Raw genomic sequence first — 24,036 nt, forward strand, 5'->3', positions numbered from 1 at the left:
CTATTTAATCTGAAGACTTCGCCGAAAATAAATTACCAAACCTGTCGGCTGTCATGTGATTTAAGCTGAATTTATAGTTCCGTACCCGCAACACCGTACCGTAACGTTTGGAATTACTTGTTGCGCGTGAACCAGAGACATGGAGATGTCTCTGGCGTGAACATTTATAGTTCCCGTTTACGTTGCGTTAGAACGGTTACGGTACGTAGGAAATGCCCAAATCTATTCCTTACGGTAAATCGCGCTAACGCGCCTGTCTTCGATAGTACTCGGATAATTCAAACAGTTGAGTTTATCCGGACGTTCGTTTCGTTTATTTACAGTAATTATTGACACTTTGTTGGTTATTATTATTTTGAAATGCACGTTACTCTTACTGACAGATGACATACAATGGCAGATAAATACGCAAGCTCATCTCTTACCACTACGGTAACTATAAATCGCATAATTTTCGTTAACGTCAGATTTTACGGTTCCGTTCTTACGGCTACGGAACTATAAAGCCAGATCCGGCTTTAATGTGAATAACTGCAACAATTACACAAAATCGGCTTCATAACCACAGCTCCCGCATGAGCAAAACAGATGACCAAAATCACAACGTTCACATTTAAAAGAATGACCAAAATACCCTTAATCATTAAGTTCTCGAATTTTAGGGCACTTCCAGAAAAACCGCGAGCAGGGTGTTAAAGAGGAACATCCCTTCTATCGCCCCTATAGGGGATTTTCTTCTAACCTCTCTGTAACTTCTTTAATGCGATGTCAAAGTTAGGTGTTCTATTTAGAAATGTGCTAGGTCAAAAAAATTAATTTCTCAAATTCTGGAGCACTTCTAGAAAAACTTTAACAGGGGTTTTTAAGAGGAACTACGCTTCTATCATCCCTGCGAGGACTTCTCTTTCAATCTGCCTTTTGGTATGTAGGGAAGTTACATTTCTCGATGTGTGGTTCACTTTTGAAATAAACGCTTCCAGATGACGAATAGGATAATCGTTTAATTATCAGGATACAAATTTTGTTGACAATATTTGTGTAACTTTGTTAGCGAATGACACGTCTTCGTTTACATACTACGGTGCACCCATCAAACAGAACGAGATACGTGTCTAACAATGTCTCACGTGCTCGTGTTTCTACACAGGTACATGTATTAGCATCTTGTAAATATACAAATCTCTCATTCAATGGAGATTACATATTTAACTAATCGTGTTAGTAGATATATCACGATTGAACTCGACATAATTTCCATTACGAAGGAGCATCAACTTGTCGATGTGCTTGTTCCTTACAAGAGTCGTAGAACATGAGCTTCGTTCCATTAACACGGTTTATCTCTGGACTCTTTATCCATTATTAATTCCCACGAACCTGTAACTGTTCACTCAATTTGCATTACAGGTAAGAATAAGTGAAATTTGAGATTACCTATTTTTATAGCGACAGCGTACACCTCCAATTTATTGTTAAGGGGACCCGGCGCCTCTTGCACATCTTTCGATTTCCATCGGCCTTTTTCTTGCTTTATATTAAACAATATTGTGCAGCAGGTGCAAATCCTACATTCATTGTTTACTGTTATCATAAAAGGAATCGTAAAATTGGACTTACCGAATATGTACGTAAAAACTGTAAAGGTCACGTGTGACCGACAGAAAATAACCCAATAAATCGCTTGCCTTCTCAAAATTGATGAACGTATTAATTAATCCATTTACACGTTCGATGTAAGTAACAATCAATAACAGCTGTTTTGTTTTTGCGCAACCGCAAATAAAACGTACCTACCACCTACGGCTACTTTCCTTCTCTAAGGTAACTGCGCATTTGCATGCAGAGTAGTTTTCATTCATACCATTTCCATTTTGATACATTAAATTTGTGTCTTATTCTTATGCGTTACATTTTATGCAGACCGAATTTCCATTGTATGTATAAGCACATTTAAAATGCAATGTATTTTAATGCGGTGTATCGCATAGAAATGATTCACAAAATAATTCGACGTTCATTTTAATTAAAAGATGCACTATTAAATTCATTGGAATTCAATGCTACATCTTAAACTTCGATTTAATTTTTATGCCATACCTTACGAATAATTTCATTTCCATAGGTAATGTCGCAACGGGTATCTATTTTAATCCCATACGTGAATAACGTTTGTTCTTAAAGTGCATATATACGGATTTGAATGCATGCGATTTAATTTGATATACGCATGAGAATGGTTTACATTTTTTTTTGATGCAAACATACTCGACTCAATTTTATTTAATATCAATTCAATTACACACAGCAGCAAATGTATTTCACTTCTGGTATAGCTGGACAGTTCCAAATAAATGCCTTATGTGTTTAAATCTTTTATAGAAATTGCTATTTATTTTGATGCATGACAATTAAATTGGCAATGTTTAATATTCATCTCTGTCATCTTGTAGTGTTTTAGGATTCAAACGCTGAAATCCATATTAACATTTCTTACATTTGCATACATTTGGCTAACATTTTTTTGAGATGTTGAATTTGTTGGTAACAATTCAATTGTTATTTAAATATCTTCATATACGTTATAAATGTATAATAAATAGTAAAACGGCGCACCATAGACCACCCTATGCAATTTTGATTTAAAAAAATCGCACCTACGTTTAAATCACTAATGAGACGTCTGATCTTTGTTGTGCGCACATTCAAATATCCAGCTACGCCCATTATCGATTAATTAGGTTCCGAAATCTTGCACTGTATGCCATGTATACTCTTCCAACACTATTTCATGGTAAATCGCGCTTTTGGAGGATAATTTTACCCATTCCGAAACGTCACAGATATATTAAGAAGGATCGTTCAAAGTACTAACTAACTTGGTGTAACGGAAAAGCATTTCAAAAGTATTTTGCTAGGCATATGTACACATATACCGCTTCATAGCGAACATGAACAAAAGTATGTCAGGCGATAACAAGCGATAACAAGACCCGTATAGGGGAAAACAAGCGTAGTGGCCATGATCTCTTCGAACTTAAGAATTTCGAGACTTACTATTCGTTTAAAAATGTTCGATAGTCGTTGCATTCAGAAAGGACCGTTTCGGTATTTCTACCGGGCGAGATTTACATAGTGAAAGAGTGGAAGAGCAAGGGATTCGAAAACAATTCGCGCGTACACTCTGCATGAATTTTTCTATCGTTGAAGATTTATTCCAGGTTGATTTTGGCGAATCATCGCGGACCATTTTAAGGGCGTATGTGCGAAGATCTGTGGCCGAACTTCAACAACTAAAACGTTTATGAATTAAGTAGTAGTAAATAAGAAGCAGTTTAACTTCGGGTTAAATACATAGCGAGAAATCCGAAAGGTCGAATAAGTCGTGGAGAAACCCTTAAGCAAATTCGGGCTCAATTTTATATGTGTGCGCATAAACGAATTACAGTAGATTCCGAGACGAAGAAAAACTTTTTAGCATCCTAATTCGTAGCAAGCTCGTTCATTTACGAGTGGTACAATTTACGCGAAGGAATATTTTCGAATCGGTGAACTGCTTTTTAAAACTCATCGTGCTGTATAAAGTAGTGGTCGGTTATTTTTAGGAATTTGCGTGAGCTATTCTGTTCCAAGTAACTTTAATATTCCTAAAGGAATCGACCCGTAAAAATTATTTGTATGAAACAGATTTTGTATTGTATTTGTTGATATAAATCGAATCTAAACAAAGGATTTGGGTTATTTTGCTTCAGTGATTGGAATTTTGCATTTAATTTCAGTAATACTAGTCCTTGGGTTGGAGTAAAAATTTGTTCAGACGTGTGCAATTTACATCCAAGAACGTATAAAGAAAAATGGAACTTGATCGCCTTTGTTTTTATTAATATATTTAATCAACTAAGGTCATAAGCGTATATATTATGGTTCAATCAAATCAGCGCATTAGATTTTGAATTTTAAAGAGGCCAAACTTCTGCAAGGTAAGAGGTATAAATACCATTTTCTATTACTGAGCTAACTGGGGTAAATAAAAAATTAATTGTCACATTAAAATTTTTAAATGTGTCTAAGCCGTTGGTTACCACAAAATATGCTGAAGTGTATTTTAACAACGTTTTAGTACACCAATAGATTTTGAAAAACAGATAACAAAATTCTCACTTGAACACCAAGTTCATAGGAAAAAGTTCAAACTTTGGTTCTTAAAAAGTGGATTTTATAGATACTATGTAAATTTTTCCTTCAAAATATGTAAACTGTGCATTTAAAGAAATGTTTGTTATTGGGTTGAATACCTTGAAAATCGGATGCTCGACTGTTTTCCCTAATTTGACCTTTGTAACACTTACCAAATAAAACAAAATCAGCAATTGTATCGCCTTCAGTACCAAAACACTATCTACTGCATAACTCGTGGTATATTTAATCAGTTGACCCGGGGTGATATATTTCGGCAGTTGGCCCGGCAGTTGGTAACGAGTGAGAGCGGTGAAGTTTTTGGATTTTGAACCGCTAGCAATTTTTGCACTTTGAGCTGCCAGCAACCTTTGGACTTTGAATGGCGAGCAACCTTTGAACTTTATACCAACCTTTGGACTTTGAACGGGGAGCAAACTTTAGACCTTGAACGGCTACCGCCGTTTGGACTTTGGTCATCAACCTTTGACTTAATTTCGAAGATCACTACATCGATAACCTTTCCGACTTCTGTCTAGAATTAAAGTCCTCGGCATAAGGAAAGCTAGGTAACTGTGACGGCACCTGAATTTCACCTCACGGAGTTTTATAGTTGAGTTAGGATATCCTTATATGGCTTTCCCTACCTGAACTTGTCAACTTTATATAATATTCCCATAAATTGAACTTTTTCATTACGAAACAAACAAACAACCACCAACCCAAAGGGCATCCCTCGTTAGTCTTAACAAAGTTAAATACATTCGGGGTATGTTCCAACCACGCTCAACCCCAGTTCAAACAACGAGTGCAATAACGGAAAAGAAAAACCTAAAAAGAGAAAATATGAAACTAAAAAACATACCTAAAATGAAATCGCCATTGAATTAAAAAAAATCTGTACACCAAGCTAACTACCGTTACATTCTAAAGTACATGGTTTCATTTGAAAGCTTTCTCTATAATTAATTATTTTCATCTCCACTAACATCAATTATATATATTGTGTTTGACGAAACAAACAAGCGGGTGAGCATTTAAAACAGTTATTAAATAAATACCTTCCACATGCACGTTTGTACTTTGTTTTCGTTCTCGTGTTATTTCTATTTCGTAGCAATAAAATGTATATATCACAGTCGTTTTGTTTTGCCCAATGCGTTTGTTGTAGCTTTATTCTGTCTGTTAAGGTGTTTATTTATAATTTTAGCTAAATACAATATGAATATGAAACAATTATGGTATGCTTTTCCATGTTTCTGTACTGTGCGGAGGTGTTCAATTTATTTTCCTTCCTCTTAATCTTATAACCGAACCTGGGATTTAAATCGCCTTTTAACTATGTGAGCAACTGTTCAGCATCAATTTTCTGTTCGATTTGAAACTCTTTTATGGATCTCGAGCGGTTCATCGAGAAAAAAAACTAAACAGTGAAATCTTTAGGAAATATTATACACTTTTATTTTGAATAGGGAGGTTATTCTTGAAAAGGTGATAGTTTTCGAGTTGTAAGCACAAAACTGTCAAAAAAATATATTTCTCACCTATTTTTGTATTTTTGTTAATGTTACGTCATCAAATTTTGATAGCAAACCTCAGATTCGGATTCATCACCCCACAAAACATATGGAATCAAAGAAATCAAAACTACCCCACAACTTTCCCACTAGAAGCCCGTTTGGGTACAAATGGCCTGTAGTAATAATATTATTAACCAACGCGACGGATAGCTCTCTTGTGGCCCCGTTCTCTATTACTAACTTCATCAATCCTTAAATGACAAAATTTGAACACGGAAACGAAATATTTGTTTCGTCTTTACACATTGACAATTTGTAATACACATACGTGACTCAGTTAGAAGGTCTCTGTTATTTAATATTGAACAAAAAAATGAGAAACATTTTTTTTTCAATTGAAAAAATTTTTTACTTTTATAATATTAAACAGATACAAAAATAATAGGGTCGCCATAATATCCCTAATTTGGGTTACAAAACATATTAGAACCCTTGAAGGACACGATTTGTATTGAATATAAGATACACATTATCCACACAACTACATTCCCTTTGTCGGTACCCAATTTCGACGTCCCGTTCACAGTACTCAATTTTTGGGGCACTTCTTTATAGCTCGAGCTTCCATTAGCGACACTATAACACTCCCAATTTTCCACCGCTATTGTAATCGGGGTTGGAAAATTAAAAGTTCAAAGTGTTGGTTCGAGTAGTTGAAGTCGCATCAGGATTCGGTAGTAAAACAAGATAATAGTTTTACAATTTGCTACCTAAACTATAAATATTAGATTCCATCCAACACGAGAAGGAAAGATCGCGATTAGAGCTCTAAAACACTTTTGGGCGCCCAAAGTTGACTACCCCTCAAAGATGCGCGCTTTGCAAAAGGTGGTTAATTTCGCCATTAGAAAAAGATCTTTCCGACGACACCAACTTGAAAACAATCGGACCAAAATTGCAGAAGATAGGAAAAAATAAAAAAAATCACCACATTCGTATAACACGCTCGGGGATGGCGCCCAGATGTCGCCCACGCTACATCGTGTAACCCCGTCCCTAAAGTTGTTGATTACACAGTCCCTGCAGGTACATGTATACTCCTCGTTGTTCTACTACAGACCCACATCGCCAGCCAGCAGATCAAATTGACATTAAAAACGACCTTTTTACAAATAACTGACGTGGGTCGATTATTATTTATATAAAGTATTCTAATTTTCTTGGCGTATTGTAAAGAAACTCTTCTAATCACCTTCACGGTCGCTCATATAACAACGTTTCGCGCTTTTTTTCAAAACTAACCTCGCGAACCAAAAACGCATAGCTTACGGCACGATCACTAATTGCAGAATCCCTATGACTACACCTTGAACCACGCTCGCGTATGCCGAAAACTAACTCTATTTTCTCTGAACCCGTCCCTACTCTTTTTCACTTGACAAGAACACCCATCAAATGGCGAAAAGAGCGTTATCGATGCATGGGTTTCGAGATAGGCACGTGATATCGCAGATGTTGTTTCACCGATAAGGAAACACAGGTGCGTAGTTTGAGGTGGAACGGAAAGGGAATTTGTTTTAAATAGAAGAGACGGACGTTAATCGTTACTTGTTTGGTGGTGGACACGTAATCGTAGATTTTTTTTGTGGTGGACGCTGAAACGTAACCGTTTATTGTTTTGGTGATTGACACGTTTTCCGTTATTTGAACGTATTATTGGAAAGACAGTCAGTCTTTATAATTGTAAAAAAGTTCTTGGTTCTTGTTATAGAGAAAAGATAGTTGAGTGCTACGAGTATTCAGAGATTTAAGTAGTCGTAATAAATAAAAGTGAGTGTTTTAAGTCAAATTGAAGAAGCGAAGTTTACAAAGAAGTAGAACCAAATTATACATCAGTAGTGTTGTCGAAAATCGAGCTTCAAGTGATATAATTATAGTCGAGGAGTGAAGTTTCGATGCATTTTCCCCTGGTATTTTGTGTTAGTGTCTCTCTTCGAAAATCGCTTAACTTTTAGGTAAAAGCAAAAATGGGGGTGTTGAAGGGGATCAAAGTTAGTTGTAACTTTGTTTACAATCAATCTAACTTCTTTTAATTAATTTGCTATATCGATCAGTTGTTGCATGATATTTTTTCTGGCCCTGAGCGCCTATTTTTCTTTTAGCTTATTTTTTTAATTTAGATTATTGATCACGAATGTGGTAACGCTTGTCCGTTCGTCCCTCTGTCCGTCCGGATCCACTTCTGCCGTGCTGAACAGTTGAACTACTTTTAGGAGAATGTTCCTAGAGCCTGGAATTTTTTACAATAGGTGGTAGTTGAAGGTGTGTCAGACGGGTATCAAATTAGCCGACTGTGTAGCTCAGTGGAAGAGCTTTGGGCTACATACCCGGGAGGTCGGGTGTTCGAACCTGGGCAGAGGTAGGAATTTTTCATCTGTGGTAGAGATGGGAATTTCCTTAGATCAGTTTCGAGCATTCTGCCGGCTACTCCGAATTAGGGTTTCCCGCAATTTTCCTATTTCGTACCGGGGTAGTATAGAACAACTTAAGTAAGATCTTCTGCAGGACCTTTTTAAAAAGCATTATGCGGATCACTCTAGTAATTGGGCGAGAGCGTGTTGAAGGCCCAAAACAAGAAATGGGATAATAGATAAATAAATAAATAAATTTCCTTGTTTTAAAGAGGACCACTTATTATTTCTTAAGGTGCTGTTTTTAGAAGCAAAACGTGTGCAATTTTTACATGTCTATTTGGTCTCATATTTTGCATACGCATCCCAAGTAAGACTTTTGAGAATAGAGGGGTGGGGCGGGGGGGTAAGGACATGTTTTACCCTACCTGGTATTCTAATGAAAGGTCTCATCAAAATGAATTGGGTTGTACAAACTATAACTTTCCCGCGCTACTCTTTTTCGAGGTCAGAGGGGGACCCCGGAGAGGGGGGGGGGAGAATAACTGGTTTTCTCCTTCATGGTACTCTAAGGAAAGGTCTCAACGAAAGGAATTAGTTTCTACCAACCATAGTCCTCCTCCTCGACTTTTTATCGTGATCGGATATAATTCCTTACATCTCAAGAACAGATTGTCGGAGGAGGGTACTCACAAAAGGCGATTGCAACGTCTGGGAGAAATATACTCATTGTCAAAATGTCAAAACTGTCAGAGCGAATATGTATCTCGAAACCGGTTTGTGGGAGGAAAGTATTCAAGTGTCAAGCCCCCCCCCCCCCCCCCCATAAATTATTTCCTGAGATGCTGTGTTTATATGCAACAGCCAACCGGTCTAAGAATTTGCATACACATGCCTCTAGTTGTACCATGTAAAATTTTTTAAAAGGGGGGTGGGGGTAAATTCGTTCTACCCTTCATAGTATTCTAATGAAAGGTCTCACCGAAATGTATTGCTTTGAACTTTCCTGCGCGAGATCTGTAGGTGGCCGGGGGGAGGAGGTAGAGGGTGGAAATCTTTCATGGTATTCCAATGAAAGGTTACAACAAAAGGAACTGTTCTCACCCAACTACCGTCATACTTTTTGACTCCTTATCAAAAGAGGGGGGGGGGGGATTCGAATTCTTCATGGTACTCTAATGAAAGGTCTCAACGAAAGGAATTAACTTCTACCAACCATAGCCTCCTCCTACACTCCTTATCGTGATCGGATATAAATAATTCCTTATATCTGAAGAACTGTTTGTCGGTGGATGGTACTTACAAAGAGCGATTGGGACGTTTGAAAAAAATATACCTATTGGTGATGTCAAAACTTTACGAGCGAATATCTTGAAGGCGCTTTGTCGGAGGAAAGTACCCACAAAGGCAATACGAATTGCCTGGACGAGACATATATTGGTGAAGTCTTCCCATTAATCATCTAACAAGAAAGAAAACATCGTTAAATATAGCATCCTACTCCTTATAACCACTAAGCTACATATTTCGGTGTAAAAAAATGCGTTTTCTCTGCACAGGAGATGTGCACAATTAATACTTGTGTTTTCATAGGCGCGAACAAAAAATAGTCACACAGGTACCTATAGGTCAGGGCTATTAATGATCGTGTGATCAGTAACGTTCCCCTAGAGCAAAAAAAATCGTTGCAAGGACTTTTCCAACAGAGAAACAAGTCTTGTCCTTTACCGTGCAACCTTCATCCCTTGTCCGCCACTTCTTACTTGCCAGTTTTGACTCGAGAGTGTAGTGATGCACCCATATTTCATCAGATGTCACGATACGCTTTAAACAGTCCTCCACTTCTCGCTGAAATTGATCCAGAAGCCTTCGAACGACATTTTTTGGTTTTGTTTTGAAACCTAGTTGATAAGTGATGATGGGTTGGACACTTCTATAGCTGATACCTACTTCTGATTAAATTTCTTCCACAGCTAACTGGCGATAAGCGCTCGAACGACACGAATGTTGCCATCTGTAAGGCTCGTTTGGCGTCGATCGTGAGTTTAGTTTTCAACCCATTCTCGCCCGCCCTTAAATTCTCACATGATTCTGAGACATTGTACTGTCCCCAGACTGTACTTGCAAACGCGTTCAAATTTCTGACGGTTTATAACGCCTTCATTGGTCAAACACTTTATGATCATCCGTTGTAAAGGGCAGGTGGAACTTCAGGACAAGGCATATCTACTGGTGATCTCAAAACTGTTAGTGGAAGTATCTGCAGAACGGAGTGTACTCTCAAAGGGCGGAGAGATCGTCTAGACGAGACACATTTACTGTCGATGTAAAAAAAATGTTGGAGGAAGGCTTAAAAGATAATATTGACACACAGCACAAATTGCTGGTCATTTCATATTCTGTAAACAATTTGAAATAGCGCGAGCAAATGGTGTGTTTCGGTTTATTTTACTCCATTCGCACTAAAAATATAACCTCTATTGTTTTTAAAATAATGCCGGCTTACATAAATACAAAGTTAAATTAATTAATACGCGTTACGAGCTATTTCGAGTGATTGTTAATTATAAGTGTTAACATTATTGAAATAAATAATTCTGTATCTGAAATTCAAAACGTTACGTCACGTGTAATCTTTCACAAACGATGTCGAGCAATTGACACATTCTGCAGTAAATTACACAAAGTGGGTAGAAAAATGCATTCAGAAAATAATACACGTACGGAATACGTTTCGATTGTTACTTGAAACTGCGATCGATATAAGCGGCATTATTCGCTTACCAGCTGACCTATTTTACATAGTATTGAATTTGAATGCAACCGAACCGTAACGTTTACTCTTCCCTTACACAAGAATTACAAGAAAATCATACTCGCACGCCAACCCTTTGAAAACTGACTAGAAAAGGAAACCACAGCCGTTTTCCCTTTTATATAAAGAACGTTTCCCGTGCATCATTTTTCAACCCTTACACCTCCTTAACCGCATAAACACACACTTGCACATTTCCATATTGCTATTTAAATTTGGAGGGAAGCGCGGGTTCCATAAAATATAAAGATCGACTACCTTTGGGATTTCGGTGCTCGCCAAGGAATACGCGAGTGCATGCTTTATGTTGTTTAAGCGAAGATTTAACAACGCCCCGAACCGTACAGGGAAAATTCAATCAAACTAAAACAATCATTTTAATAAAACGCGATCGATATTTCGATTAGTTTTTTATACAATGGGAGTTATGATATTAACAAGTTTGGTGGCGATCGAAACACCTTAAAGTAGTAATAAATAAATAATTCTAAGCTTTAGCTGATATATTAATGGTATCGTACAAATCTTAAATAAAGCGCAGGAAAAGTGGGCGGAAATGGTCGAGAATAAATATTAAAGTCGCCTAAGGTCGTCCTCGAAGGTCATAATTTGGAAAATCGTCTAGTTTCTTCCGCCGTGTATGTATTGGGGTTGTTGTTGTTGTTGTTGTTGTTGTTGCTGTGACTGTTGCTGCTGTTGGGGTTGTTGTTGTTGTGGTTGTTGGGGCTGCTGCTGCTGTTGTAGCTGTTGGGGTTGTAGCTGTTGTGGTTGCTGCTGCTGTTGTTGCTGTTGGGGTTGCTGCTGCTGCTGCTGTTGTTGTTGAGGGGCGGTGCGGTGGACGATCGCGTTGAAACCGTTGTGTGGGTCAGAACTGTAATCGACGGTGCGTCTGGTGCCATCGGGGTCGGTTAGGCTGTATTGGCCCTGCACGATGTCACCGTGGCGAGTTTCGTGCTGGCTCTTGGAGTCTCCCGTGTGGAAGTCGTTGACATCGTAAGCGTAGACGTAGTGAGGGTGAGGGTCGTAGGGTTCAACTCTTGTTTGCGTTACTGGAATGGCAACTGGTAGTATGTGACTCGATGGAATCGGTATGTGTGGTTGAGGTTGTCCTGGTGCTGACTGATGGTGTTGAAGCGTCGAAAAGCTGGTGGCGTGAGGATGTGGATGTCCACCTCCCGGCGATTGGCATTGAGCAGATGCGATGATGGCCGTTAAAATTATTATCTGAAAATTAGAGGGTGGAATTGTATCGGTATTCTACGGTGCTCACCTTTGAAGCCATGTTGCTAGTGCCTGATTGATAGCCAAGCTTGCACTGATAACGAAATGGGTTCTATTCGCGATTTATATACCAGAATCGCGTTAGCAAGCGTGAAGCATGATATGGCACCTTATGCAACTTGCCCTAGATGTAAAATGCGTTTATAATAAGCACATGATACTTCTGGGAACTTGATATTAGAATACTTACATTTGTATTGCTTTGTATTTTTCGCCTTCCAATTGAGACTGTTACACAGACTAGACTTATCCAATTTCTTTGGCGTCGCCCTTTCATGTGCTTTCAGGGACGCTTATATCCATTACGCTTACCAAGTGTGAAAATGTAGGTAATTAGATTACAAGCACCGAATTACATTCATTATTGGACGAACGTATCTGTAATTTGCAAAACGTACCGAAGCTTCTCATTATGCAACCGCATCTACGTAAATCGCGATTTTCGTTCAATTTCCAATTCACTCGCTTTAATATTAATTGAGCATCGTTTCGATTAACTGTCATAGATGTGAATAGGATTCTCGAAATCCAATTACCTACTTTCTTTGTGCCATTTTCAGAGGTTCGGTCTTTAAATTGAATCAAATAACAATAGAGTTGTAGATTGAGAGCATCTCATTTTTAGAACCTGACATGTCTCATACGAACAGGTGCCGACATAGCATACGTAGGTACATTTTGGATGACAAAATATCAAAATTGATGGCAAGTATAACATCTTATTAGCCAGAAGAAATCAATTTTTACTTTCCAGAGGGTCGTTACAATGGCGTAACGGTAACCACACATTCCTTTATCATTTTTTGTGCTCTTATGTGCTACTTACGAAAATTTGTGCTCATCAATAAGGCCGTTATGTAATTTTGAAGAAAAACTCTCGTTACGTGTGCGTAATCAAATGTAATTTCGTGCTTTTATGTGTTGATAATTTTAAAGTAAAGTGAAAATGTATTCCGCTGAAACGATTAAAATAAAATCCATGCAACAAAGAAACGTTACAAAGATTGTTTGGACATAATACCCCGCACGCAGATGGTCAACAAGTAAAATAAGGAATATTAAAATTACTTTTCCTTTTAAGCCAAATCATTTGGTCGTAAAATGGAGTTTGCGATATTCAGGTGCAGTTATCAAAGACACAAGAACACTGGATCTTGATAAATAAGATGAGAAATATTTGGTGGCTGCTCGGATTTAATGAACGACAAACCTTTTAGCAGGATTTTACTAAGCTGACAACACTGTTTTGTTTACTCACACTCAAACTAACTTTTTCAGAATACGGACAAACCGCTTTAAAAACTTTCCACAAACTTTTACCCCTGCACACGATAATTTAAATCTTTTATTAAGACTGCTTAACTTCTGCACACTTTATTCCGAAACAGACGAACTGCGTCTGCAATTAACTGCCCGAGAAATTAGCGTAAACAAAAATACACGTTCTTTACGGTTGCGGAACTCGCAGCAGCAGTTTACGTTGATTCTACTATTTAAGAGAACACAACTTCTACTCTAAGATCATCTCCTTCTTCAGGATTTTCGAATACACCGCCAATCACAATTAGACTTGATAACGTCCATTTCGAAGGAACGCATCCCAACTTGCGCCATAATAACACGCACTTCTTCGGAACATATTATCTGTTCTAACAGCGATAACACGTGCGTCAATTAAATTTCGTCCGAGAAAAACTTCTGATCTCAAAGGACCAGTCGTCTTGTAATACCTCATCTAAATTGAATAAATTGCAAAAGGTACAAAATCCAATCAAGAAAATATTACACAATTAAAAACAATTATTCTAAAAGGAAAAAAAAGACACTGAAATAACAAATTGAAATACAATAAACCAACCCTGTGCTAATTCATAGAAAATTCCGCAGATTTACACGTAATAGAATTATTTCAATTCTATTACGTGTAAATCTCATATACAGGATGCCCCGTCATTATTTTTGGTGTACGCCGAAATAATGCGCAATTCTTAGGAACATCTTATCTGTTCTAACAGCCATAAAAACACGCGTGCGATAATTAAATTTCGTCCGATACAAACTCCTTATCGCAAACGACCGGACGTCTTGTAACACCTCATCTAAATTGAATAAATTGTAAAAGGGACGAAATCTAAACAAGAAGATAGAAGTTACACAATTAAAAACAATTATTCTGAAAGGAAAAAAAAAGACACTAAAATAACAAATTGAAATACAATAAACCAACTCTGTGCTAATTAATAAAAAAGCCCCTAGATTTACACTTAATAGAACTGAAATATTCTCATATACAGGGTGTCCCGTCATTATTTTTGGTGTACGCCGAAATGATACGCAATTCTTCGTAACACCTTATCTGTTCTAACAGCGATAAAAACACGTGCGTTAATTAAATTTCGTCAGATAAAAACTCCTTATCGCAAACGACCAGACGTCTTGTAATACCTCATCTAAATTGAATAAATTGCAAAAGGGACAAAATCTAATCAAGAAAATATTACATAATTAAAAACAATTATTCTAAATGGAAAAAAGGCACTGAAATAAGAAATTGAAATGCAATAAACCAACTCTGTGCTAATTCATAGAAAATCCCCCAGATTTACACTTAATAGAATTGAAATATTCTCATATACAGGGTATCCCGTCATTATTTTATTAACATCTACCAATGTATGAAGCTGTATCATCTGAAAAATTTGAATCAATTATGAACGAGCTTGGAAGAACATTTCAAATTAGCGTAAGACAAAATGGGAAAAACAATATAGTAAATGGATATTCTGATTGTTGATACTAGAGTATTAATTTTATTCATTTCCTCCTGAATCAAAATTAATGAGAAGGACGTTTCTATAATATTGTGAATAAATAAACATGTCAGCTGGCTATGTCTCGATGGGAAGATTGTCAGTTGATTCCCAGTGTATTGCAGGAGCCAGAGAGGAGTATCCATCGCCTATTTAAATGTACCAGCTGACGAGTTTTCCCTGGGTATATCTAGCTGACTTTTTTTATATTACTTCATGATACAACCATCTGAACCATTTTACAAGTTATCGCCCGAGAGGCTGTTGGTCATGAAAATCTGTTGCTGGCTCGCGGAGAATGAGCACGAAATGAGCACAAAAAATTGCACACTTAAAACTGAAAAAGGAACACAGGACTTAATGTTGACTTTAAATTTTATCAATTTGAATAACAGTAAAGTTGGTCGGCTGTCGACAATTCCAAAGAATCAACTAAACAATTTGGGTCGCACTTTGGGTTCGATTAAACACGCAGCTACAACAATTCTGGAAGAAAGAAAAGCATTTAAAGCCTGTTTTTTCGCACAGGCGTTCGACAGAAAATTAAATAAAGACATCTTAATTACTTACAGTTTTTCAAGAATCCAATAAATCTGATCGTAAAAATTTTTCGACATTCAAGCGCACTTAAAACTGACGCCAACACACGCTGTCAGCTTCAGGAACTTCATTTACTCGAACTACTACTTTTTTCGTTAACGGAAATAACCGCGTAACAAAAATCAAGCACTCCAAACGTCACCAATAAACAAATCCCTGTTTAAACGTTCTCTCCCGTATTTAAGGGATCCACCCCGTCCAATATAAAGTTTTTCCTAATGAATTTTCACATAAACCGCTAAAGCCAGCGTCGAAATAGCTCCGCACCCCCACTTACGCCGAGAAACGCGCACGTCTTCTTATCGAACCACATGTGCATTAATTAAATTATCGCAAACGACCTTCCACAAAAAATTTGACCAGATGTGTCTTACTTCTAGCGCTTTATCTAAATTGAACAACTTTAAAAAGCGATCAAATTAAAACGAAAATTACGCACCTACACAAGTTTCTGAAAGGCCAAACAAATACTGAAATACAAATTTAAATGAAACTCGTTAATTCGTAAGAACTCACGAGATTTACTTAAAAAAATCACACACAGGGTGGCCCAACCTTATTGAAGGTGTTGAAATCACAACATACACAACAGTATGCTCTTTAATAATATGTAGTGAAATCTAGTAGTTGCCATTAAAAAATTGCCCTTTACCATGCAGAAGTACGCCACTGATCACAAATTTATTTATTGTGGATACCATAAATCACTCCTTTGCAAAAATTTTAGTTTTGAAGATATAGTCAGTGTTCCAGACGAAATTTTCACCATGTATATTAGATTTGAATAAGGATTTCGATTTCTAGTCTAATAATATAGTCCGCCTATGACGATCAATTTGTTCACGTAAAATTTACGTCCAAATATTTTTCTTACATTCCATTTCTATTCGATTCTTACTTTCATTTAAGTGATATTCTTACGCCATTTAGGTATTTCATTTGTGATCCGGTTTAATTAAGATGTAAGTTATATTTATTGCAGATTTGTTATTACCTTAGTTTTCTAGTTCGTCGGTAGAGGCCATCCGAGTGTTATAGGTCTCATGTACAATGCTTCTTTGTTTTACCCCCAGAGGTCGTGCAGACGTTTTTCGTGATATTTCTAATGCTATCCCTTTTTTAATTTGGTCTTGCGTACAGTTGTACTTGTTGCGCGTAGAAAAGATCTGACCTTCACAGTGGTTAGTTCCAAATTCTCTATGTCTGATACGCTTCTCATATTTATATTTGCAAGTAATTAGGGTGAGGGGTTTACGGATTACCTGGCGATCTACTTACATGGAAGTCTTTTACATTTGAATGTTGTTGCTGTTTAACTGCAAGTATAACTAAACCTTCTGGGAGTATTAGCTTTGTGAATCGCTTCGATATTTCTGATTCTATATACGTAATTTTGTCGTTACCGAAGAAAATACCTTCCGAGACTTCTTTAATGATAGTTTGATTACGTGTATCGTTCAGATTTGTTTGTTATAAGAAGATTTTAGTTATCGTTGCTTTGTAAATTCGTTTTTCAAATTACCGACTTAGGTTACCTGTTTCGTGTATAGAAATTTAGTTATTTGTGCATAATAAAATAATTTTCTTAACGTCACATTTATGTTTTTATTTTAGCGACTTGTACCGACTATTCGTTATCGATCAAAATTTTGCTTTTGTTTGGTTAACGTAACTTGAATTATTGATTCTTATTGAGTATTCTTTACGGTTTTAGTATTCGATTTACCCTAGTGTCAGACATTAGATATTGCTACCGCAATATTTTTGTGCCACGCTACTCACCATTTCTCTTGTTTGTTTGTTTGTATATATGTATATATGATACATGTATATATGATACAGATATATGGGTATATATGATACAGATAAGGCAGAAAAGTGCCCTTCTGAGCTCAAAAGGCCGTTACAAACAGAGTTCATAGGTAATTTTTTTCCTTAATATAACGTTTGATTACATATTGGTTTTATATACAATTCTAATTACCATATTTGTCTGATAGCCATTTAACCTATACAGCTCCGTTGGCAAGAGATTTATATATTTTATTTTTTATGTTTGTTTCTTGTTCTGATGAAACTCCTTGCGAAAGCGGGCGGAACGTTGACTTTTATTCGATATTTTATTCGTTCAACATTGACACGGTCCTCTGCCGGAAGTCGATCGCATCTTAAATACCACAAATTATTCGACTCCTGTTACAACGTTATAAGTCTCCAATTCTATCGGATATTTATCCCTTTCATGCCTCGGTTCACTTTAATATCGCCCTCAAAAACAGTCTGTAAAGGAAATAGCCGAAAAAATATAATTAAGCTTGTCAAAACTGAAAATTGGAATGCAAAAGTGAACAGAGAACGGCGAACATTGTAAAAACGTTACATAATTGAAATACATGTTTTAGTAGCTTTCTGTGATTAAACTCGCCCCTGTACGTAATTAATAGAGAGGCTTTATGTACAGAAGGCAGAAAATCTCAATAATTGCAGATGGAATACAATGCAGTCATTGTAACTGACCTCAATAATAAATGCGGCGTTCAATAATGAAAATCGCTGTTGTACATATCGTTGCAATACTTCACGAGAATTACACACTACGTTAATGCTTTGGGGTAATTTGTGTTAAAAGATAATAATTTCCACTTTAGCTTGATTAATTACGCATTCGTTGTTGTTGTACAATGCTATTGCTAATTTACTTCGGCTATTATCTCTTTTAAAAGAAGTACCTGCATTCTGACAGAAAACCTTCCTTTACTTCGCTTTCTTAGAGGAGATTGTTGCTATAGTTTTTATTTTCTCACCCTCTATGTTTATTGGCTCGCTGAACACGAGTTTGAAGTTTGCAGGCAAACATTTGTAAGGTAACGGTTTTTTTGCACTCAACAGAAATTTTGGCATTTTCTCGTTTGTTGGCCGATATCTCAGAAAGGAAGCATTTTTTTCGAAGCCTATTTTATACAAAGTTAAAGTAGAAAAAAACTTATGGAAAATTCCCCCACCTTTGTGATTAAAGAAAAGCTTAATGAAGCAGTAGAAAAATTGCTAAAAACAAATTTCAATGAATACTGGTAACTTAAAACGCAAAAGCGATACGGTGAAATTAATTTCAAAAGTCAAGAAAATTACGGAAAATGTCGATACTTACAAAACTTACTCGTGACGGTAAAAAGCTCTAACTTACGGCAAGTAAAATGCAAAAGATCCTTTCAAAATTGTGCGTTTACCTTATAAAGAACTCCTAATTTTGCGGAAGTGGAATAGGGAATTCCTAGCTCCTCGGTTTTTAATAAATTAATTACTCGGCCTGTAATTATCGGAAAAATATAAGATGGACGTCGGGTTTCTCGTATTTTAAGGGCGCTCGTTTTGATATAACTCTGGACGCCGTCTGTCGGTTTTTTCTTCAACGTCGTTCATTAAGCATGCTTACCCAACTAAGCCCATTTAAACTTCAATACTCATTAATTCAATTAATACCCATTGTTAATTGGAATTTTACGGCGCAACAACTGTTGCTGCAGCAGCTGATGATGGTAGTGTCTTCTTATAATTAATGCACCTCACGCGGTTTATCGACGCTCAATCTTTCCTGTCTAGCCATATACACGCTGACCAGGAATCTCCCTTTTGCAGCTGCAATGCTTTCTAGAGTCCCCTCAGCGTGTTTGAACACACTTACAACATCGGCAACGTGGGGGTTTTTGATTATAAACTGCTAAAATCGTGTCACACTCACTCATTGCCTGAAGATACATGATGTGTTCTTAAATGGTTTTGTTTTACAGAGCGTGCACAGGAGAGTAGGTGGTTGGAGGAAGGATGCGTTATCTCGTTCGCCAAGACTCGTGAGGATAACCAACAGGCCGATGACCTCTCCAACCACCACCACATCCTCAGTACGTTCACCCAAAGATGGGGCTTCGTTCACAATGACGGTCTCGGCATCTTCTGTAGCCTGTCCCAATGGCATTTTTTGTTAGTGTAACTTGGCCATGGTCATGGAAATCCATCTTCTTTCGTAGTTCGTATTCGTAGACCTCTTCAACCGTTTAGACTTTCGCTTCATGGAATTGTCGAAAAAATGCTTCCTTTTTGAGATATAGGTCAAAAACTGAAAAAAGTGATCGATTTTGGAGAAAAGGTACCAAAAAAAGACAAAATTCCGGGGTAAAACTTCAAATTCATGTTCGGTGTCGTAAAAAACACAGAATGCGGGCAAATTAAAACTATCAAAACTTTCCTCTGAAACCTTATTTCTTTTCTAATATACAATTCCGTGTACGTCCGAAGTTCTGCCAGAAAAGCCGAAATTTACCGATATTATTTCTGCAAGGCACCGTTGAAAGATTTTCAATCCAACGTTTCGTTTCGGAGAAATAATCATCAACTTCATTTTTTGGCCAGTAATAAAAGTACATTGGGCAGCATTTTTTATTACGAATACTACTATGTATGGTACTCACGAACAGAAATGGTAAAGTGTTGGTTTCTACAGTATGGTGCACCCGCGCACAATGCCCTAATCGTGCGAGAATGCCTACCGGACATATTTTCCAGGAAATTTATGCGCGATAGGTGTAGTTCTCGTACGATTATGACATTGTGCGCGGGCGCACCATACTGTTGAAACCAACATCCTCCAACTTTTGTTTTTGTTGTGTGCCGTACATCGTTGTACTCGTAATAAATAATGCTACTAAAAAAAATAAAGTTGATAATTTCTCTGGAAATAATCCTCCTCGATAAAATGTGTACTTTTTTACTGGCCATTGTTGGTCCATTATGGGCCATTATAGCGAAACGGATAACGACTTAAAGGGCACAATTTAAATATGTTAAAGACAAACACGATAAACGCAAAGCTAAAGGGAAATTGAGATACGCGATTAAACCAAGAAATAATTAAAGACGGAGACAATAATAAGGATAATAATAAGAAATATGAACAAAATAATAATAAAATAAAGGAACAATTTAATAAAGAAGAAAAAAAGAAGTAATACAAAGTAGAAGCAAATATTAAGGGCACAAACAAACATAATAAAGTTAAAGAAACTTTCTAAGAGGTAGATATGAAGATAATTATTGAAGAATATGGAGAATTAAGTTCAAAAGATGAAGATAAAATAGAATCTTATGAAGAATATAAAGAAAGACAAAGGATAATTTTGGAGGTTTAGATGAAAAAACTATTGAGCTTTTATATTCCTTAATTAACAGAAACGCAGACATTTTTGAAAATGAACCAGATCAAGCTAACGTAACTCACAAAAAAAGCACACATTTACGCCTCCAAAAAAGTCTATCTGCCGCAATTGCGACTGTAAAACGTAAAATCTCGTTTTTCGCCATTCCCGTTCCAGCTAGAATTTCTGGAAGTGTTTTATTAAATCAGAAACCTTCGCATACGTCCAACAATTCCCCAAAGTTTTATTTCAATCGGATGAACGGTTTAGGAAGGCATATAAGGCACATACAGACAGACAAACATTCCTTTTACTTATATAGACTGCAAACTATATAGACATAGCAGGTCCTGAGGGACATCCTACATCAACAACCAGCATTAGTTTGCCGAAATGTAGAAATACTAAATAATATATAAAATTTAAAAAAATCTGCATCCGCCGGGATTCGAACCCGAGTCCCCCATTTGCTACAAATCATATTTTAATGAAATTTGGCATCGTTGTCGGCCATAAGAGCCTGTACTGTAAAGTTAAGGTGAGACGGACTATAGATGACAATGTAAAACCAATCGCAAAAAGACCTTACAAAATTTCTTTCAAACATAGAGTGCTTCAACAGTATTCATTGTGAAAAAACTTCCAAACCGACAAGAAACAATTAGGTAATGTATAGACTATAAACGTTTAAATTCAGTTACAAAAAAAGACGTTCCTTACGTCTGCTACAAGAAGCAGTTGATCATCTTTCAGAGTCATCACTTTTTTCAACTTTTGACGTAACTTCATCTTACTACCACATTCCGATGGATGAGGATTCAAAACAATACTTATATAGCATTTTCAACAGCACAAGGTCATTGGCAATTCAATGGAATGCCTTTTGATCTCTGTAATGCACCAGCAACTTTTCAAAGGTTCTTAAATTCTACATTAGAAGGTCTCATAGGTGACATTTGCTGGGTATATTTTGACGTTTAGTACACAATTCAACCGCTCAACCGATTTATGATAGGGAATCAATACTTAGAGAACAACAGATACGTCTGGAAAGTAATTTCGAACCTTTTTTACAACCTGAAAATTTCGATGATGCCCAATATTTTACTTTAAAGGTGTCGTTACACAAGTGACACCTGGTTGATGATGGAATCTACCACGCCCTGAAAAAACGTAAGATTTTGGGTAATTTTGTTTACTGCTTCAATGGGATTTATAGCAATTTTGCTCAGGATAAGCCAATTTTTTTCGTATTTTACCCGAATATTTTCTTACGCCTTAAATTACAAAAGAAGATCGATTCATCATTTAATATTCGCCGACAAGAAGACACGCGGCGCGTTCGTCAACGTTAGAAAAGTAATGAATTGTTTTTGTTTGCTTGATACGGTATTTTAAACCTGCCTGTCACTAGCAAGGTTTCGCTAAAATACGACGATCACTTTTCCGGATGCGATTGTATCAAAATAAATTTAGGTTTAATGCAAATACATGTATACAGAGAGAGAGAAAGAATCGTCCGTTCCTATATTAAATCTGCGGTTTTCAGAAATTTCATTTTAACTTTACTGTCGGGGTAAATTACATTCCGGAATTCAAGTCAAGTTTTGTTAAGTTCAGCAAAAATCGGAGTAAAACGAAATTATTTGACCGCCCGCATCCGTTTAGTTAGTTATCTCCGCATGAGCATAATAAACGTTTTCAGCCCTATTTTATGCATACAAACTAATCCCGAGGGAAATAGGAGTTCATGGTTGTAGAAGTTGTCGTCAGAGTGCGTGTCGCGCAAATGGCGAACGTGCAAGGAGCGAGCCGACCCTTCACGTACTTAGCAGATAGGTCAGGATGGGATCTTCTAAGGAGCGGATCGCTTTAGGTTTTCCGTCGGTGTTAATCTCTATTTTTCAGCATGCCTCGTAGTTATCGTTATTTTGCGTCAATTTTCTCCCGTTCGCCGCCGTACTGTAAATAACTTGTATGGAAAATTGTCCTGCACGTACCGCATATAAAAGTTGAAGTGGGTGCGAATGACTATCAATAAATTTTCCCTTTAGGTGAAGAAGTTGACCGAAAAGCCGTTTCGCTATTCCAATCGGAGTGTTTGCTAACGACTTTGTTCGAAGTAATTAAGTACTGAGAGGAAATTTATTTGAAGTTCAAAAGCGCAATTAAATAAGTTAAAGTATAAATACGAGACAAATTTAACTTTTGTTTTGTTTAAGTAAGTAATACACAAAAACAATAAACAAAACTGTTTCTAAAGTTTGTACATGAAGTGGTTGGAATAAAGGGACAAATTAAGTTAAAACTTAAACACATTCCCGGAAAATGCTCGCATTCATTCGGTTATAATTATTTTTTAAAGTTCACATTTTGAGTTCCTACCGATTATACAACCACTTGCCTTGTTCTATTCAGATGAATTGTTTTATACGTCAGAAACCAGATAATGGATAATGGATAACGTTCCTGGTTCTGGAAAGAGCTCCTCACAATTTCATTAAGTATTCAAATTGTTTGTCATAATATTTGAAAGGGCGGTAGTGATCCTCGGTTAAGCTTATATTACTCTTCCAAATTCACTCGCAATTCCTTGCTACTGTTTTATTTCGACAACACACCTTTGAAGGTGAGAAGCATTCCTACAATTTTTTCTGGTAGGCATTTTATGATGAAAACAAGGGTACCTATGGAAAATAAAAATAATACAGGATTACCAATAGTCGGGAGAATCTCAAAAGTCAGATGAATTCGAAGATATGAAAGAACATGATGAAACTTATGCAATTCGAATAATGGAAAGCATCCAAAGAATTATAAGAAATTGAAAGAAAAAAATTCTAAACATATTAAGGGAGGTATTGGAAGATTCCCCCGGAAAATTTGCCCCCGAAAATTTCGTTAACAGTAGACAGAATGTTCCCTTAAAGGGCTCTCTACCTTCAAATTTACAGTAACAAAAGCCACTTTATGTTTATTGTACTCGTAATATGTTGTAACCTAAGTGCATCAATAAGACTTTAGATTGTGGGAAGATTCGCTCCAAAAAAATCTCTCCGGTATATTCCCCCAAGAAAACACGTCTACGGATAAATCCGCCGCCAGAAGATTCGCATCTGAAGTACTACACCTCCAGAGCATTCGCTCCGGGAAGATTCGCCCTAGAAAGACTTTTTCTGGGAAGTTTCCCACAATTATTAAGGCCATCTACAAATTTTGTATTTCTGGAAAAATGGA

At 36.8% G+C, this 24,036-nt stretch overlaps 1 protein-coding gene and 1 long non-coding RNA gene across 2 annotated transcripts; both read right to left on the reverse strand.

Moving 5' to 3' along the window:
- Nucleotides 1–981: 981 nt before the first annotated feature.
- LOC116173072 lies at nt 982–2,193 on the reverse strand. Its single transcript, XR_004145852.1, has 2 exons — nt 1,618–2,193; nt 982–1,565 (listed from the first exon to the last, which is right to left on the reverse strand). It is a non-coding gene; the product is annotated as an uncharacterized LOC116173072 (long non-coding RNA).
- Nucleotides 2,194–11,407: 9,214 nt separating this feature from the next.
- Nucleotides 11,408–12,251, reverse strand: LOC116173071 (cuticle protein-like). The gene is made up of 2 exons (XM_031490361.1): nt 12,190–12,251; nt 11,408–12,143 (listed from the first exon to the last, which is right to left on the reverse strand). Exons 1-2 carry the CDS (start codon nt 12,199–12,201, stop codon nt 11,541–11,543), a joined length of 615 nt encoding a protein of 204 aa, XP_031346221.1. The 5' UTR covers nt 12,202–12,251; the 3' UTR covers nt 11,408–11,540.
- Between the last annotated feature and the right edge of the window lie 11,785 nt (nt 12,252–24,036).

This window comes from Photinus pyralis, unplaced genomic scaffold (genome assembly GCF_008802855.1).
Source record: "Photinus pyralis isolate 1611_PpyrPB1 unplaced genomic scaffold, Ppyr1.3 Ppyr1.4_LG6, whole genome shotgun sequence".
Lineage (NCBI taxonomy): Eukaryota > Metazoa > Arthropoda > Insecta > Coleoptera > Lampyridae > Photinus > Photinus pyralis.